Source organism: Rana temporaria, chromosome 5 (assembly GCF_905171775.1).
Source record: "Rana temporaria chromosome 5, aRanTem1.1, whole genome shotgun sequence".
Classification (NCBI taxonomy): domain Eukaryota; kingdom Metazoa; phylum Chordata; class Amphibia; order Anura; family Ranidae; genus Rana; species Rana temporaria.
The window spans coordinates 47,074,357-47,092,957 of record NC_053493.1 but is presented as its reverse complement, the minus strand read 5'-3'; the positions used below and the strand labels follow the sequence as shown (position 1 = coordinate 47,092,957).

Sequence of the window (18,601 nt, the reverse complement as noted above, 5' to 3'; positions counted from 1 at the left end):
CATGCTCAGAATTAAGTCGACGCATGCTTGGAAGCATTCAACTTTGTTTTTTTTCAGCACATCGTAGTGTTTTACGTCACCGCGTTCTGACACGATAGTTTTTTTTAACTGATGGTGTGTAGGCACGACGGACCATCAGTCAGCTTCATCGGTTAACCTATGACAACGGTCCTTCAGACCGTTGTCCTCTGGTTAACCTATCGTGTGTACGAGGTTCTAAAACCCAAAAAAAATCTTTCCTGCTACCAACCAAATTAACCTGTCTAAGGCCCCGTACACACGACCGAGTTTCTCGGCAGAATTCAGCCAGAAACTTGATCGGAGCCGTATTCTGCCGAGAAACCCGGCGTGTGTACACTTTCGGCCGAGGAAGCCGACGAGTTCGGCGGCTTCACACAGAACTCGAAGAGCAAAACGATGAGTTTTGCCCGTGTGTACGGGGCCTAACAGTTTGTGAAGGAGTTTAAAAATGTATAGTGCGTATAATAATGGAGTGTCTTGTTGTGCCACCTGCAGCTTATGCATGTATTTGCAAATGTGTGCATACTAAACCCCTGTTTTTAACGCAAACTGGCGAGTTGATCTGGGAATTTTCTTTGGTTTTGTTTTACTAGTATTCATTGTTCAATAAACCCTGCCCCTGTCCTGCCCAGCACCACCCTTATCCCTCCTCACTCTCACGCATGCACGCTCTCGCTCTGTCGTGCGCACACACACAGATATATATATATTTATATCTATATTTATATATATATATATATATACACGTGTGCGTTTGTAGGAGCATGAAATAACTCACTTTGCCCGCAGTTGAGAGTTGAGATAGCACAGCGAATTAACACACGCTGTGAACAGCGAAGTTAACCTGCCAGGGTCGGGGAAGGAAGCCAAATGCGTCCGGTTGCTATGAAAATGCCACCGCTGAACAGAAGGCGTGTGGCGTTGTTTCCTCAAATTACTGTTTTTCCAGTGTCCTATTTGCTGGAAGTGATGTCCTGCCCGGGTACTACGTCAGTTCTGGAAATTAACTAGTAAGCTCCCGAAGGGACATGCCCAGGTGCTGTAAACAGCGGAGATAGCAGAACAAGGAATGTCAGGTGACAGGCAGTCTTTTCAAATTAAATATGGTACAAAGGATCATTTCTGACACGTTTGAAGGATGCAGATCTATGTAAGATCTGACAAAATGCGTAGGTGAGAGCTTCCAGCATCATTGCGTCACTTCCTGTAGGGTCCGTGGAGCGTATCGCATCCAGGACTTCCTGATTCCTATGTTATTGAATGCTGTAAAAATGAGTGCAAACTTAGTGCATTTCGGACTGTTTAAACAACAATAAAATAAAATGGTATTATGCTATGGGATCTACTTTTTCTCTACATGTGGATGAGATGAAGGGGCTGAGAGTTTACCCCTTGGAGTTGGTGCCTCCCTTCCCTTTAAGGGGTTTCAGATGCTGGGAGGCGGGGTTTATGATCATGTGACTGCCGTGATTTGCTGTCACATGATTGGAAAGCTCCTGATCACAAAAAGCGATTGGGAGATTTCCGTTAGCCGCCGGTAACTGTGCCGGGAGCGCGTAATATGTGCACTCTTGGTACAACTGTGTTGCAAATTGGTACACAAATATGCAGACTCTCTGCGCCAACCCGCCGAGAAGCCACATATTTGCGTACCATCTGTTTATACGTATGTAAATCGAATTGTAGAGCACCATGCACTTTTTAGAATACATGTGATCCCATATATATTATTTAAAAGGAACCACACATCTGTATTCATAACATACTCAGCAGCGCAGCACCATACCCACTCTCTTCTATTTTTTAAATCTATTTATATTAGAGGTTATATGTGATTGATGCTTTTTAGTGCGGATGCCTTTCCTTCCATTTTAAGGACTATGTGAGTAGCAGAGGGCACTATGTGGGACTCTGCAGCAGGCTAAAGGATGCAGTGGGGGCTGTGGGGCAGGCTTGAGGGTCACTATAAGGGGCTGGTGGTGGGTTGCAGGTGGGACAGGCGAGAACTCAATCGAAAATCAAAGTCAATGATTTTGGAAGGGAGCTCCTGCAAAAAGCTTTGGACACATGGAAAGCAGTGGCAGGCGAATCCATTAGGAGGGCATGGGTGCACTGCCCCCCCCCCTATCCATGCGTCTGGCCCCTAATCTACATGCAGGACGCCAGACGCATGGATTCCAATGGGAGTTTTTTTAGTTTAAGCATGTGATTAGAGCCAGAGGCTATAATAGGCTTCAAAAAAAAGGGTGGGCTCGGGGCAGGGGGCAGTGTGTGACAATAGCGAAAGAATTGTCACACTGATTCTCCACCCGGCAAATCAGGAAGCGGGTCGTTTCCAGATTGGCCGAAAAGAGAGGCGATTTTATTGGGCGCCTAGGAGGAAGAGAGAGAAGTTGCAAGGGAAGCCGCAGAAGGGGGAGACCCCGTCCGCCATCTGGAGGACCTAGATGGGATAAGTGCGGTAACTGATTGGGGACCGATCGATTGGCCGACCAGGGGGGAGACTAGACTGACGGACGGATCGCCACCCACCCAAAAATATACCACCAGCCGCCACTGATGGAAAGGTAAGGTTCTTGTTGTGTCAGCTTTGCTGGGCCACTGTCAATTTATTAGGCTTCAGCACACTACCATTATTATTATACAGGATTTATATAAGGCCAACAATTTGTGCAGTGCTTTACAACATGAGTGCAGACAGTACAGTTACAATACAATACAGGAGGAATCAGAGGGCCCTGCTCCTTAGAGCTTACAATCTAAGGCCCCGTACACAGGACCGCGGACCAGTTTCAGCAGACATGTTCGGTCGTGTGTAGGCCCGAGCGGACAGGATTCCAGCGTTCATTTGCCCGCCGGGCCTTTTTCCAGCGGGCAAATATTTCCAAACTTGTTTAGAAACAGCCCGCTGGAATCCTGTCCGCTCGGACATGTTCGGTCGTCTGTACAGACCTACCGTACATGTCCGAGCGCCCGCCATCGTCGCGGCGACGGCGTGGCCACGCCCCACGTATTGTTAACGCACGGATTTCTGTATGATGGTGAGTACAGCCATCATACAGAAATCCCCGGGCAGACATGTACGGTGAAAACGGTCCGGCGGACCTAAGTGATCCAAAAGGTAATAACTGGGGGATTAGCCAATGAGGCATTTTCATGAAAAAAATTAAAGTACAATTGTTAGGTGGAGGCAGGATAGGCTTCTCTAAAGAACAAAGTTAAAGATAGTCAGATTGGGATAGGGAATTCCAAAGGATGGGAGAGGCTTGGCAGAAGTCCTGGAGGCGAGTTTCGGGGGAGGTGACGAGGTAGCTCAAAAGAAGGAGGTCTTGTGAGGAGAAAAGAGGACAATTAGGTTGGTATTTTGAGACTGGGTTAGTTATGTAGCTCGGGGAAGAGTTGTGGATGGTCTTGTAAGTTATTGTTAGTATTTTAAATTTAATTTGTTGAGTGGCAGACTATGGAGGGATCAGCAGAGAGGCGTAGCAGACGCTGAGTGGTTTGTAAGGTTTGTAAGGTGGATGAGTCTGGCAGCAGCATTCATGATGCACTGAAGGGGGGATAACTTATTTAAGGTAAGCCAATAAGGGGAGTTGTAGTAGTCATATAACCAGGGAGTGGATCGAGACCTTTGTGGTCTCATTGGTTAGGAAAGGATGTAGTTTGGAGATGTTGCGGAGGTTGAGATGGCAAGCTTTGTAAAGGGATTGGATGTGGGGCCAAAAGGAGACTTCAGAGTCCATGATAACACCTAACATCCTGGCATGTGGGGATGGTTGTGCCGTTGCAATAGAAAGAGAAGTAATGCCGTACACACGATCATTTTTCGGCATAAAAAAAATGTCCAAAAAAACAACGTTTTTCCAACTTCATCATTGAAAACGATGTTGCCCACACACCATCAAAAATAATGAACAAAGCGTGGTGACGTACAACACGTACAACGGCACTCTAAAGGGGAAGTTATATTCGCCTTTGGGCTGCTTTAGCTGATTCCTTGTTAGTAAAAGACGATTTGCGCTTTTCTGTCTGTTACAGCGTGATTAATGTGCTTACTCCATTATGAATGGTAGTTTTACCAGAACGAGCGCTCCCGTCTCATAACTTGCTTCTGAGCATGCGCGGGTTTAAAACGTCGTTTTAGCCCACACACGATCATTTTTTACAACCCGAAAAACAACATTTTTTAAAACAACGTTAAAAAATGCAGCATGTTCGAATTTTTTTTTGTGCAGCCCACACACGATCATTTTAAATGACGTTTTTAAAAACAACGTTTTCTTTCATGCCGAAAAATGATCGTGTGTACGCAGCATTAAGGGAAGAGGCACGTGGGGGAGGAAATATTATGCTCTACGTTTTGGACAAGTTGAGTTTGAGGAAGTGGTGTGACATCCAGACATATGTGTCAGTTAGCTACTAGTGCACTTTACAAGCTGATGGTCCACCAGTATCTGATTGGTATACTTTGCAGAGTACAGGATAATGATAGGAGTTTTTCCATAACACATTACCACAAATAATCAACGCTATTACATAACGGCTGACTTTAAAACAGGATGTTTTTCTGTAACATGTCTTTATAATCATTACAAAGACATAGAGTACTATAAGCACATTTTGTGTGAACCGAAGACACAGAATGTGTAATATGTTATGACGATAATTACAAACACATAGAGTAATAAAAGCACATTTGTTGTGAACCAAAGGAACAAAATGTTTCATGTAATGGGCTCATTCACACGGGTACAGCGCAAAGAGCCCTTTCATTATGTTTCTGCATTGTAGGCACGCCAGGTAATACTAAAACCCTGTGCACACGACCGGTTTTCCTGACATGCCAAAACCCGTCATTTTTCGCAACGTGATTCCTCTCAAGCCTGCCTTGCATACACACGTTCAGTCAAAAAAATAGTCGACCAAAGCGAGGTGGCATACAACACGTACGACAGCACTATAAAGGGGATGTTCCATTCAAATGGTGCCACCCTTTGGGCTGCTTTTGCTGATCCTCGTGTCAGTAAAAGTTCGGTGAGAAACGATTTGTGCTTTTCAGTCTTTGTGCTTTTCAGTCTGTTACAGCGTGACGAATGTGCTATCTCCATTACAAACGCTAGTTTTACCAGAATGAGTGCTCCCGTCTCATACTTGATTCTGAGCATGCGCATTTTTTTCCCCCTCGGAAAAGCATACACACGAACAGTTTTCGCAACGAGACGGGAAACACGACGGGAAAAAATAGAGCAGGTTCTAATGCCGCGTACACACGACCGTTTTTCGGGATGTAAAAAATGACATTTTTTTTTTTTAACTATCGTGTGTGGGCTCCAGAGCATTTTTCACGACGGAAAAAATGGCCATTAAAAATTTAGAACATGCTCTAAATTTTTACGTCGTTTTTAACGTTGTTGTTTTTAATGTCGTAAAAAATGGTCGTGTGTGGGCTTTAACGACATGAAAAAAACGCGCATGCTCAGAAGCAAGTTATGAGACGGGAGCGCTCGTTCTGGTAAAACTACCGTTCATAATGGAGTAAGCACATTCATCACGCTGTAACAGACTGAAAAGCGCAAATCGTCTTTTACTAACACAAAATCAGCAAAAGCAGCCCCAAGGGTGGCGCCATCCGAATGGAACTTCCCCTTTATAGTGCCGTCGTACGTGTTGCGGTAAACATGCACCAAAAATGCAGCATGCAGCCTTTAAAAAAAAGTGACCCGCAACTGACCAGTGTGAAGAGTTCCATAGGATTTAATGTTCATGCATTTTTCTTCCGTTTTTGTTAACCCAAAAACGGAAGAAAAACTGATCAGTGTGAAAGTAAAGTTCCACCCAAAAATGCCGCTTTTCGGAACCCTCCCCCCCTCCGGTGTCACATTTGGCACCTTTCAGGGGGGAGGGGGTGCAGATACCTGTCTAAGACAGGTATTTGCACCCACTTCCAGGCATAGACTCCCGTGGGAGTCACACCACTACCCCCCCCCCCCCCCCTCGCTGTCTCCTGGGAAACACACTGGTCCCAGGAGAGAGCGGGGACCAGTAAGGACGGCCCGTGCCGCTCGCGCATGCGTAGTAGGGAACTGGGCAGTGAAGCCGCAACGCTTCACTTTCTGATTCCCTCACAGAGGATGGTGGCGGGGGCAGCCGAGAGACGAGTAATTGCTCGGCCTCGGCTGCTAACATCGCAGGCGCGCTGGACAGGTAAATGTCAATTTTGTAAAAGTCAGCAGCTGCAGTATTTGTAGCTGCTGGCTTTTTAAAAAAAAATTCAGGTGGACCTGTACAGTAAAGCGAAGACCACTTGCTTGCTGAAAAAGTTTATTACAAAACTTAAAGTGGAGTTCCACCCATAAATATAACATTACATCAGTAGTTTTAAAAAAATGTCATTAGTCCTTTCAGAATTTTTTTTTTTTTTTTTTTAGATGCCTTCAAAGTGTTGTTGCTAGGCAGAATAGTTGATCTTCCCTCTTCCTGCACATAGGTGCTTAAGCTTCCTAACCTACACCGCACAGACTCCTGGGAATGTAGTGGGTGTAACTTTCCAGGAGTCTGTGCACTCCCCAGTCTCGAAGAATCATATGACTTGGACAGTACAGGTGCTGAAACCTGATCTGAAACCTATTACACTGCTTGTGCAGCACTGAGCATGTGCGAGATCTGCAAGGCTGAAATCCAGGAAGTCATACAGTCCGGCTTCATGATGCCCACACTTAAGATGGCCCCAGTCAATTTCTATTTTATAAAGTGTCTAAATGATGTAACAACCTAACAAAACGGACCTTAGTTTACAGACTAACTTTACTAGAATACATTAAGCTTGTGTATTACAGGGGTATTTATATTTAAAAAGTGAAATTGTGGCCGGAACTCCGCTTTAATAAACATTAACTAAAGTTTAACGATTATTTTCCTGGCAGATTTCATACCATGAGGCAATGCAGTAAAATAAAGATAAACTATGAACCCTTATATTTAATGGGTAAAGCAGTCCTCTGTTTCCATATGGCAACAAACAAAACCATTAGGCAGGATACTTTAAAATACTCCCCAATGTAAAAAGGAACCAAGATATGTAAGCTTAATGAATAAAAACATAAAATGAATATATATATATATATATATATATATATATTTTTTTTTTTTTCTTTTCCTGCATTTTATATATATATATATATATATATATATATATATATATATATATATATATATATATATATATATATATATATATATATATAATGTAAAAGGTCTAATGTTAAATGACTAGTCTCTTCTAAATTGTTCTCTGGTCTTCTGCTTATTGCACTGACATTGGACGTCTGCAATAACACAGTACGATGAATCATCATTACCAGTAGAGGGAATATCAGTGTGAGTTTCTTTCCCTGGGCTACAGTCTCCCAGCTGTCCACTAGAGGCGCACTTTGACTTCAGCCTGTTGACACCAACATATGACCTGGGCAAGGCCGATGGCAATTTAGGAAATCACAAATATCTCAAAAACAATAAAGAGCAATTAAATGCAATGTATAAAAAGATCTTAAAATAACTTAAAGTGGTTGTAAACCCTTTACAACCACTTTAACCTACAGGTAAGCCTAGATTAAGGCCTGCCTGTAGGTGCAAGAAATATCTTCCAGACCTGCACGGTCTAGGAGATATTTGCAAATCGCTGTAAGGCGATTTGTTCTGCGCACGCGCCAGAGTTACAAAGGGCACAGCGTACCCTTTCTAACTCGGGTTATGCCTTGAGTGGAGGCTCCCGCGCTTATGCTCACAGAGCCGGAGTTCGCAGCCCCGGAAGGAAGAGGGGTAAAGAATGGGCGCTCGCTACTCGCGAGGAAGACAGGGACATCGCAGGCTTCTTCTGCAGGTACCATAAGTGTCACATATTGGGCTACTATGCGATGCATAGTAGCGCAATATGCTTTACCTTTGCAGGGAAACAAAAAGATTAGATTTACAAGGGCACACCAATTTTAGGCTTTTAAATAAAGGTTTGTTTTTTTATTTTCTAAATAGGTTCCTTTAAGCTAGTGCATTGTTGGTTCACTTACCTTTTCCTTCCATTTCCCTTCTAAGGCCCAGATCCACAAAGAAGTTACGCTGGCGTATCTATTGATACGCCACGTAATTTCTAAGATGCCCCGTCGTATCTTTGTTTTGTATCCACAAAACAAGATACGACTGAATGTGGGCTCTATCCGACTGGCGTACGTCTTAGTACGCCGTCAGATCTTAGGTGAATATTTACGCTGGCCGCTAGGTGGCGCTTCCGTTGATTTCCACATAGAGTATGCAAATGAGCTTGATACGGCGATCCACAAACGTATGTCCGGCCGGCGCATTTTTTTACGTTGTTTCAGTAAGGCTTTTTTCGGCGTATCGTTACCCCTGCTCTATGAGGCGTATGCAATGTTAAGTATGGACGTCGGGCCATCGTTGAATTTTCCGTTGTTTACGTCGTTTGCGTAAAACGTTTGCGAATAGGGCTTTGCGTAGAATTACGTTCACGTCGAAAGCATTGGCTTGTTGCGGGTTAATTTGGAGCATGCGCACTGGGATACCCCCACGGATGGCGCATGCGCCGTTAAAAAAAAAAGAAGGAATTTACGTGGGGTCAAGTTGCATTATCATAAAACACGCCCACATCTTAGTCATTTGAATTCCGCGCCCTTATGCCGACACATTTACACTACGTCGCCGTAACTTACGGCACAAATTCTTTCAGGATACGGAAAATACGCTGTAAGTTACGTCGGCGTAGTGTATCTGAGATACGCTACGCCGGCCGTAAAAATGCGCTGAGGTACGTGGATCTGCCCCTAAATGTTTATTTTCTTTGTCTGAATTTCTTACTTCCTATTTCTCCTCCGTAAACTTGACACCATGATCCGAGCGGCGTTTAGTCAGCCAGAACAGCTTACTGAACAGCTTACTGAGGAGGAACCGGGGAGTAGGTGTTCCTAAGCTCTGCATAGATGATTGACGTGCGTGTCATCGCCTTCCGAAAATATCCGAGTGGGACTCGGCCAGGGGAGGGCTGGCAGCCTTAGGCCTGGGGGGCAAGTCCAGTCAAATGGCCCATAGAGTGTGGAAAAGTGATGGATCGAGGAAAACAGTCTAAGATTTTTCATGATAACAAGAGTCCGCACAGAGGCCCCCCTTACACCAGAGTCCGCACAGAGCCCCCCCGTACATCAGAGTCTGCACAGAGTCCTCCCCTTACATCAGAGTCCGCACAGAGGCCCCCCTTACATCAGAGTCTGCACAGAGTCCTCCCCTTACATCAGAGTCCGCACAGAGCCCTCCCCTTACATCAGAGTCTGCACAGAGTCCTCCCCTTACATCAGAGTCCGCACAGAGCCCTCCCCTTACATCAGAGTCTGCACAGAGCCCTCCCCTTACATCAGAGTCCGCACAGAGGCCTCCCCTTACATCAGAGTCCACACAGAGGCCCCCCTTACATCAGAGTCCGCGCAGAGGCCCCCCTTACATCAGAGTCCGCGCAGAGGCCTCCCCTTACATCAGAGTCCGCGCAGAGGCCTCCCCTTACATCAGAGTCCGCACAGACCCCATATACATCAGATCTGATGTAAGGGGTGTTCTGGGAAACTTAATTTAAGGGTGCATGCTGTGGACTATTGTGTAAAGAGGGTCTCTGCTCACCAAAGCCTGCCCCCCTCCCCTTTAACAAAGTCCACAGAGCACCCCTTTTTATACACTGGGAGGCAGGAGAGACTAGAGAGGGTGAGCTTTCCAGGATGGAGGCTGAGGCGCAGGCAGGCTGTCTGATGCTTTTTTGGGGTTCAAAATTCCTGTTCAGTGCCCACACATGCCCGGGGAGTGTGGGCAGGGCAGACTCAGAAGGAGAAGGAGCAGATGAGCTCTATCTTTCCTCGTGTCTGTGCAGAGAGAGAAGGGGATGTCAGCGCTGAGGCTGAGCTATGTGTGAGACGGGACATAGCTCAGCTCTGCAGTCATCTACCTCGGAGCTGACACAGGCACGGCTTTACAGTGGGAGGTGAGCAGCGGCCGTGACCTGTGTTAACAGAGCTCCAGCAGGCATATTCCTGCTCTGCAAAAACAGCATTTGGTAGTGTCACCAGCCCGGGGGGAGATTTCCACCCTGCCAGCCCTCCCCTGGACTCGGCACTTTACGGCGCCTGCACAGTCAGCTCTACACGGCAGGCGCAGGCACCGTATAGCGCCGAGTCCCCGTCGGATATTTTCGGAAGGTGATGACGCGCACGTCAATCATCTATGCAGAGCTCCCCGTCGGGGAAAAGGAGCGACACGCCCACTCCCCGCAAGGAAGAAGACCCGGAAGTGCGGCTGAAGACAGGTAAGTGTACACATAAAAAAAAAAATGACAACGCTACAAGCCTTTATTAAGGCTACAGATAGGTTAGCCAAAAAGTTAATTTTAGGGTGAACCCCCGCTTTAAACCCACAATTGCTTTTTTACCACTATTATTCCTTTATATTGACTATTGATATTTACAAATGCAGCGATTTAGAAATAAGATGAAAGGTTTAGGCCTGGAAAACACTTTTTGGTAGATAAAAAGTGCATTTTATATACATCTATATAGATCAGACCAAAATGAGGGACAAATGAGGAGAATGAGGGACAAATGAGGAGAATGAGGGACAAATGAGGAGAATGAGGGACAAATGAGGAGAATGAGGGACATTGCTCGAAATCAGGGACAGTTGGGATGTGTGTCTGTCTGGGGGGATCCGGTGGTTTGTAGTTGAGATGATCCGTTCTCCGCACACTGATCACCACCATATGTCCTCCTCCTCCTCCTCCTCCTCAGACCCTCCACACTCATCACACCTCCCTCCTCCCTACCATTTCACATGATTCACTATCTGCTGTAATGAGTTAGCCCCGCCCCCAGTGTAGCTCTCCTCCTATGTCATGTCTCCGGTCACCCCGACCTGCACACGCCCCGCCCCCTCCTCCCCGGTACCGATCTCCTGGTTCCCAGATCAGCCTCTGTGGTGACGTCACATCCCTTCTCCAAACTCTCCCCCTCCTCCTCCCCCCCTGTCACAGCTCGGCTCCCTATGACTCGGGCTGAGCAGATGTGACGTTGTACTCTTCCCCCTCCCCCTCCCCCTCCATGCTCGGCTCCTGTACACCACAACTAGTGAGCGGTGCTGGGAAGGCCTGGCGGCCACGTCTGCTATAGGAGGAGGAGGCGGCGGGGGTGGGCAGAGTGTGCGGCTCCGGGGGAAGCAAGGATGGTCGGGCCCGGGGTTCTCCTCCTATCATGGCTGCTGATGGGCTCCTCTCCGCTCTGTCTGGCCTGGGAGAACGGAGATCTGGAGCTCTTCGATCTGGTGGAGGAAATCCAACAAAACTTCTACCAGTTCATGGGGGTGGAGCAGGTAAGTGGCCACTGGGGGAGGGGACACATTGTATCTCTTCTTCTCATCACTTCTGATTGGCTGAGGAGGAGGAGAGGAGATGATGAGGAGGGTTCAAAGTTTACAGGATGACAACTCTTCATTTCTACTTTACACTGTGTCCATTCATTTATCTATCCCCCCCCCCATCTTTCATTCACTCATCCATTTATTTATCTATTCCCCCCATCTTTCATTCACTCATCCATTTATTTATCTATTCCCCCAATCTTTCATTCACTCATCCATTCATTTATCTATTCATCCAATCATTCATTCATTCACTCATCCATTCATTTATCTATTCCCCCAATCTTTCATTCACCCATCCATTCATTTATCTATTCATCCAATCTTTCATTCACTCATCCATTCATTTATCTATTCATCCAATCTTTCATTCACTCATCCATTTATTTATCTATTCCCCCAATCTTTCATTCACTCATCCATTCATTCATCCAATCTTTCATTCATTCACTCATCCATTCATTTATCTATTCCCCCCAATCATTCATTCACTCATCCATTCATTTATCTATTCATCCAATCATTCATTCATTCACTCATCCATTCATTTATCTATTCCCCCAATCTTTCATTCACCCATCCATTCATTTATCTATTCATCCAATCTTTCATTCACTCATCCATTCATTCATCCAATCTTTCATTCATTCACTCATCCATTCATTTATCTATTCCCCCCAATCATTCATTCACTCATCCATTCATTTATCTATTCATCCATTCATTCATTCACTCATCCATTCATTTATCTATTCATCCATTCATTCATTCACTCATCCATTCATTTATCTATTCCCCCAATCTTTCATTCACCCATCCATTCATTTATCTATTCATCCAATCTTTCATTCACTCATCCATTCATTTATCTATTCATCCAATCTTTCATTCACTCATCCATTCATTTATCTATTCATCCAATCATTCATTCATTCATTCACTCATTCATTCATTTATCTATTCCCCCAATCTTTCATTCACCCATCCATTCATTTATCTATTCATCCAATCTTTCATTCACTCATCCATTCATTCATCCAATCTTTCATTCACTCATCCATTCATTTATCTATTCATCCAATCATTCATTCATTCATTCACTCATTCATTCATTTATCTATTCATCCAATCTTTCATTCACTCATCCATTCATTTATCTATTCATCCAATCTTTCATTCACTCATCCATTCATTCATCCAATCTTTCATTCACTCATCCATTCATTTATCTATTCATCCCATCATTCATTCAATCACTCATCCATTCATTTATCTATTCCCCCCAATCATTCATTCACTCATCCATTCATTTATCTATTCATTCATTCACTCATCCATTCATTTATCTATTCCCCCCAATCATTCATTCACTCATCCATTCATTTATCTATTCATCCAATCATTCATTCACTCATCCATTCATTTATCTATTCCCCCCAATCTTTCATTCACCCATCCATTCATTTATCTATTCATCCAATCTTTCACTCACTCACTCAATCATTCATTCACTCATCCATTCCTTTATCTATTCATTCACTCACTCACTCACTCATCCATTCATTTATCTATTCCCCCAATCTTTCGTCCACTCATCCAGTCATTTATCTATTCATCCATTCATTTATTCATCCAATCATTCACTCACTCATCCATATCTATTCATCCAATCTTTCATTCATACACTCATTCTTTCATTTATCCATTCATCCTCCATTTCTACATCCATCCTTTCATTTCTTCTCCTAATTATTCATCCATTCCTACATTCATTAATCCCTCTAGCGATTCATGTATCCATCCATTCACTCATTCATCCATCTATTCATTTATTTCTCTATCCATTCACTTATTCATTCATGCATCCCTTCACTCATTTATCCATCCATTCACTCATTCATTTATTCTTCTATCCATTCATTCATCCCCCTATCCATCCATCCATGTATCCATTCACTCATCCACCATTCCTTCCTCCATTCATTCACCTATCCAATTATTCATTCATTCATCCAATAATTTATTCATCCATTCATTCCTTTATGCATCTATCCAATCATTCATTCCTTTGTTCATCCATCCAATCATTCATTCCTCTATCCTGGAGGTCGGAGGTCGTTCACATCTTGCATTTTCTAAACACACCATTTTTCTCTCACATTTTCTTCCCATGACACACATCAGACATTCCATTCATTTCCATGGTCTCCCCTTCATGTGCCGACGTATCTTGTTGTAGCCGCTTTGCCACGTTGAGCCTGGCATGTTTTGTGTGTTTTTCCACACGGCAGAAAAGGTGGCGCGTTTGGTGCCATTAGAGCGGAGTTCCGGCCACAATTTCACTTTTTAAATATAAATACCCCTGTAATACACAAGCTTAATGTATTCTAGTAAAGTTAGTCTGTAAACTAAGGTCCGTTTTGTTAGGTTGTTACAGCATTTAGACACTTTATAAAATAGAAATTGACTGGGGCCATCTTAAGTGTGGGCATCATGAAGCCAGACTGTATGACTTCCTGGATTTCAGCCTTGCAAATCTCGCACATGCTCAGTGCTGCACAAGCAGTGTCAGGTCAGGTTTCAGCACCTGTGCTGTCCAAGTCACATGATTCTTTGAGACTGGGGAGTGCACAGACTCCTGGAAAGTTACACCCACTACATTCCCAGGAGTCTGTGCGGTGTAGGTTAGGAAGCATTAAGCACCTAGGTGCAGGAAGTGGGAAGATTAACTATTCTGCCTAGCAACAACACTTTGAAGGCATCTAAAAAAATTTTTTTTTTCGTAAAGGACTAATGAATTTTTTTTAAAAACTACTGATGTAATGTTATATTTATGGGTGGAACTCCACTTTAAGTATGGCTGTCGTTCACATCGAATGCGGCTTTAAAATTGCGCGTCTAATTCTGAAAGCCGCATGTCAGTGCGACTTCAGGTGTGACTCTGAAGACATCTGTGCGGCTTCCTGTACATTTATCTGTCTATGAAAGTCGCTCCCGAAATCTCCAAAAGTAGCCAGAACAACTTTTTCAAATCCACGCAGCAACGCAAAGTCGGCGTCACACCAATTTTAACCTGTGAGATTGCTGACAGTAGGTTGTGACATATCGTGCGATCTGACCTGTCAAGTCGCTCCAATGTGAACGAGTCTTAAATGCACGACATGCGTTTTTTAAGCGTGCTTCATAAACACACAATTTTATGCACATGGTTGCAAAATGGTGAGGGGTGAAGGGTGCCCATGCCTAGGTTGACGTATGTGCGTGTCAGGGGTACAGCAGTGGTCCCTGGGCGGGAGGAGGAAGTGGGACAGGAAGTCCCACTTCTCCTGAAGCCCCCCCCCCCCCAAAAAAAATGACATGCCAAATGTGGCATGTAAGGGTGCAAGGAGTGGTTTAAGCAGAAGTTCCGCTTTAAGGAACCCCCAAAAACCTCTAATGGGAAAACTTCGGAGTCCACTAGAGTGGTGGAGGAATGCTGGTTAGATAGTGACACTTAAAGGGTTTGTAAAGGAATTTTTTTTTTATCTTAATAGCTTCCTTTACCTTAATGCAGTGCTGTTTTCATGTCCTCATTGTTCGTTTTTGCTCTCAAGTTGCTGTAATTCTTCTCTGATCTCCACACTTCCTGGTTGTCTGTTTCCTGATAACCACAGTACTGGGAGCTTTCTCTCTGTGGTCACTAATCAAGGAGGTGTGATTACTGTGTGTCTAAAACCCCTCAGCACCAATCAGTTTCGTTTTCCAAACCATCACTGCTCTGTGGCTCTGTACAGCAGAGACAGGAAACAACAGCAAAAACGTAACTAGAAACTAGAGGCACATTATATGATTGATTTTTATCTATTTTTAATCATTTTTAAAAGGAATCAGTTAACTTTTCTGTCTCTATACCCTGTAAACAGTCATTTCAGCAACAAAAAAAACATTTTCCTTTACAACTCCTTTAAGCCTCGTACACCCGGACGGTTTTCCCGATGGGAAAACTCAGGTGAGAGCTTTGTGTGTATGCTCCCTCGCAGTTTTCCGACTGGAAAACTGCCAAAAAACTCCGGACAAAAAAAGAGAACCAGCTCTCTTTTTTTGTTTTTTTCTGTGTTTTTTGGCAGTTTTCCTATGGGAAAAACTACGAGGGAGCATACACACGGCCGGGATTCCTGACCAAAAGCTCTCATCAGAGTTTTCCCAACGGTAAAACCAGCCGCGTGTAGGGGGAAAAGTTACCAAGCAGGTTCTCGACTTTCCCCTCGGGATTTCCGACGGGAACTTTTCCCGGCAGAAATCCCACACGTGTGTACGAGGCATTACTGTACACCTGTGTTTGGTTTGTTTAGACTGAATTGACTTTCGTTAAAGCGGAGTTCCACCCAAAAGTGAAACTTCCACTTTAAGCACTCCTCGCCCCCTTACATGCCACATTTGGCATGTCATTTTTGGGGCGGGGACTTCGGTAGGAGTGGGACTTCCTGTCCTACTTCCTACTTCCACTCAGGGACCGCCTAGGCGATTCCTCCTCTCGCCTTAGGCGTCCCCTCCCTTTAGGCGATCTCCTGGGACACGTGACAGGTCCCAGGAGATTGCCTGTCCACTCATAGAGCGCAGCACGACTCACGCATGCTCAGTGAGTGCCCAGCCGTGACAGCTTTCGTGAGTCCCCACACTATGAATGGAGGCGCCGGCCGGAGAGGGGCGGAGAGGAGCGGAGCTCCGGGCGTCCGCATCGCTGGACCGTGAAACAGGTGAGTGGCTGTTTATTAAAAGTCAGCAGCTACACTTTTTGTAGCTGCTGACTTTTTGTAGCTGCTGACTTTTAATAAACAGTAAAAGGTTGGAACTCCCCTTTAATGTTGCATATCTTCCTAGACAATGCTGGTGTCTAACTTTTGAGTTCTTCTGCCTCTTGGATTGGACAGATTGGCTTGTAAATTACACTTTAAGGCTCCATGCACACAGAAGCTGATAAACTGCAGTTTATTGGCGTTTTTTAAAAAAGCCCATAAACTGAACTCTATGTTAGCCTATGTGCCCATGCACACATGGGCGTTTGTTAGTGTTAATGAGCTTTGGAGTTTATTGGCTTTTTTCTGAACGCCCGAAATTTGCGTTCAAAGTGGCGTTTTGAAAAAAAAGCTAAAAAACGCTACACTGAAAAACGCTAATAAACCCTATTGCAAAAACGCAAACAAATTTGAAAGGATCCCTGCAAAGCTACTGGCGTTTTTTATAGCTTTTTTTCAGCATGGAGCCTAAATGTGTCCACCACAACCAATGTTGTCAGCACTGGGCAGTGCCTTCAGGTACCAGAAATAAATGTCTTTGTAGAGTAACTGAAATATCTCCAGATGAGTCCCGAAAAGTAAATATTGATCTTGTACTTATTAGCTGATCCTAAACTATTGCTTGAACTTTATTCAACGCAGACGGCTCACGCTGGTCATCAAATACCATTTAGAATGTCAGGAAGTATATATAAGTATTTAGAGTTATCAGTAAATGAAAAACTTTTGTGCATTGATTCAAAAGAGAAGAAAGTGAAAAAACGTGTCCTGTGGTGAGTGGACCCCAGTCTGTATATAAAAACGGTCGTGTTTAGGCTCCAGAGCATTTTTCTCGACGAGAAAAATGGGCATTAAAAATTTAGAACATGCTCTTTTTTTTTCTCGTCGTTTTTCACGTTCTCGTTTTTCTCCTCGTGAAAAACTGTTGTGTGTACGCTTTTACGACGGGGAAAAAAACGCACATGCTCAGAAGCAAGTTATGAGAAGGGAAATTTTCATAATCAGCCCAAAGGGTGGCTCCATTCGAATGGAACTTCCCCTTTATAGTGCCGTTGTACGTCACCGTACTTTGCTCAAGCATTTTTTTTCACGATCGTGTGTATGCAAGGCAGGCTTGACAAGAATCACATAGAAAAACTTAGTTTTTTCCATGTCATGAAAAATGGTCGTGTGTACGCAGCTTTACATTTGTAGGCCAGCATTGACTTTATTTACTTTATGACATATAAGTAACACATGCAGATTTACAGCAAAGCTCCTCTTGAACTGCAATGGAGCAACACATACTACAAACTGGTTTAGAGCTTTGTTTATTCCGTTATAGATCACCAGTCAGTCGATATTACCTTAGATTGCTCATACATAGCCAGATAATGACATTGGCAGCAAGTAATTGGAGCATTGATTTAGAGGTCGATTATTATCCAAATTAGGCCAATATTTAACACTGACCGCACGCACAAGTGTTCCTCCTCCCTTCTTCACACTCAGCGTGGCGCTTGATGCTTGTCAGAGGCGCTGAGTGTGTGAAACTGACACGTAACTGAATGCAGGGAGAGAGGAGCTGTCACAATTGAGCTTGATGTTGGGGGTGGGCGGGACCCAGCAGCTATCAAACACCAGCCAATGGGATCTGGGTGGGCCGCTGCATGTATGTGGCCCCACCCCCTTATGCAGCACAATCATTGGCTGGTGTTTGATAGCTGCTGGTTCCAGCCCACCCAGGCCGGGTCCCGCCTACCCCCGACATCAAGCTTAATTTTGACAGATCCTCTCTCTCTGTGTTACATGTCAGTTTCACACACAGTTACACTATCGGCACAGTGTGAAACCTGCCAGTGACAATAGTGCCATCTGTTAGTTCCAAACCAGTGCCACCTGCAAGTGCCAACCAGTGCGATCTGTACTGAGGACATCAAGTGTGTAGTAGTAGTGTGACAAGAGCAAGCAGGAAGGAATGGAGTGGGTGAGGGTTTTTTTTTTTATTTTATTTTTTAAATCGGCCTAAAATATCGGCCACAAAAATCAGCATCATATATCGGCCATTGACCTCCTACAAAAACCCACATTGGCTGCCCCAATTTCTAAATACCGGCATCGGCCAGAAAAAAAAACATATTGGTCGACCTCTAGTTTAGATGCACTCTGGTGTATTTGTGTTGCATTTAGATGCACTCTGGTGTATTTTTAATGCGTTTAAATGCTTTCTGTTGTATTTTTGATGCGTTTAGATGCTCTCTGGTGTATGCATGGATGCACTCAGGTGTATTTTTGATGCGTTTAGATGCACTGTGGTGTATTTGTGATGCGTTCAGATGCTCTCTGGTGTTTTTGTGACTAGACATGCAAAC

General features: G+C 44.4%; 1 protein-coding gene across 1 annotated transcript in view; it reads left to right on the top strand.

The window, feature by feature from the left end:
* Positions 1-11,178: 11,178 nt before the first annotated feature.
* The window catches only part of DNAJC1 (DnaJ heat shock protein family (Hsp40) member C1), a 214,785-nt gene continuing 207,362 nt past the window's right edge, over positions 11,179-18,601 (top strand). Inside the window, exon 1 of the mRNA XM_040352505.1 lies at positions 11,179-11,427. Within this exon, the coding sequence (XP_040208439.1) occupies positions 11,281-11,427 (147 nt within the window). The 5' untranslated portion in view covers positions 11,179-11,280. The remainder of the gene's footprint in view (positions 11,428-18,601) is intronic.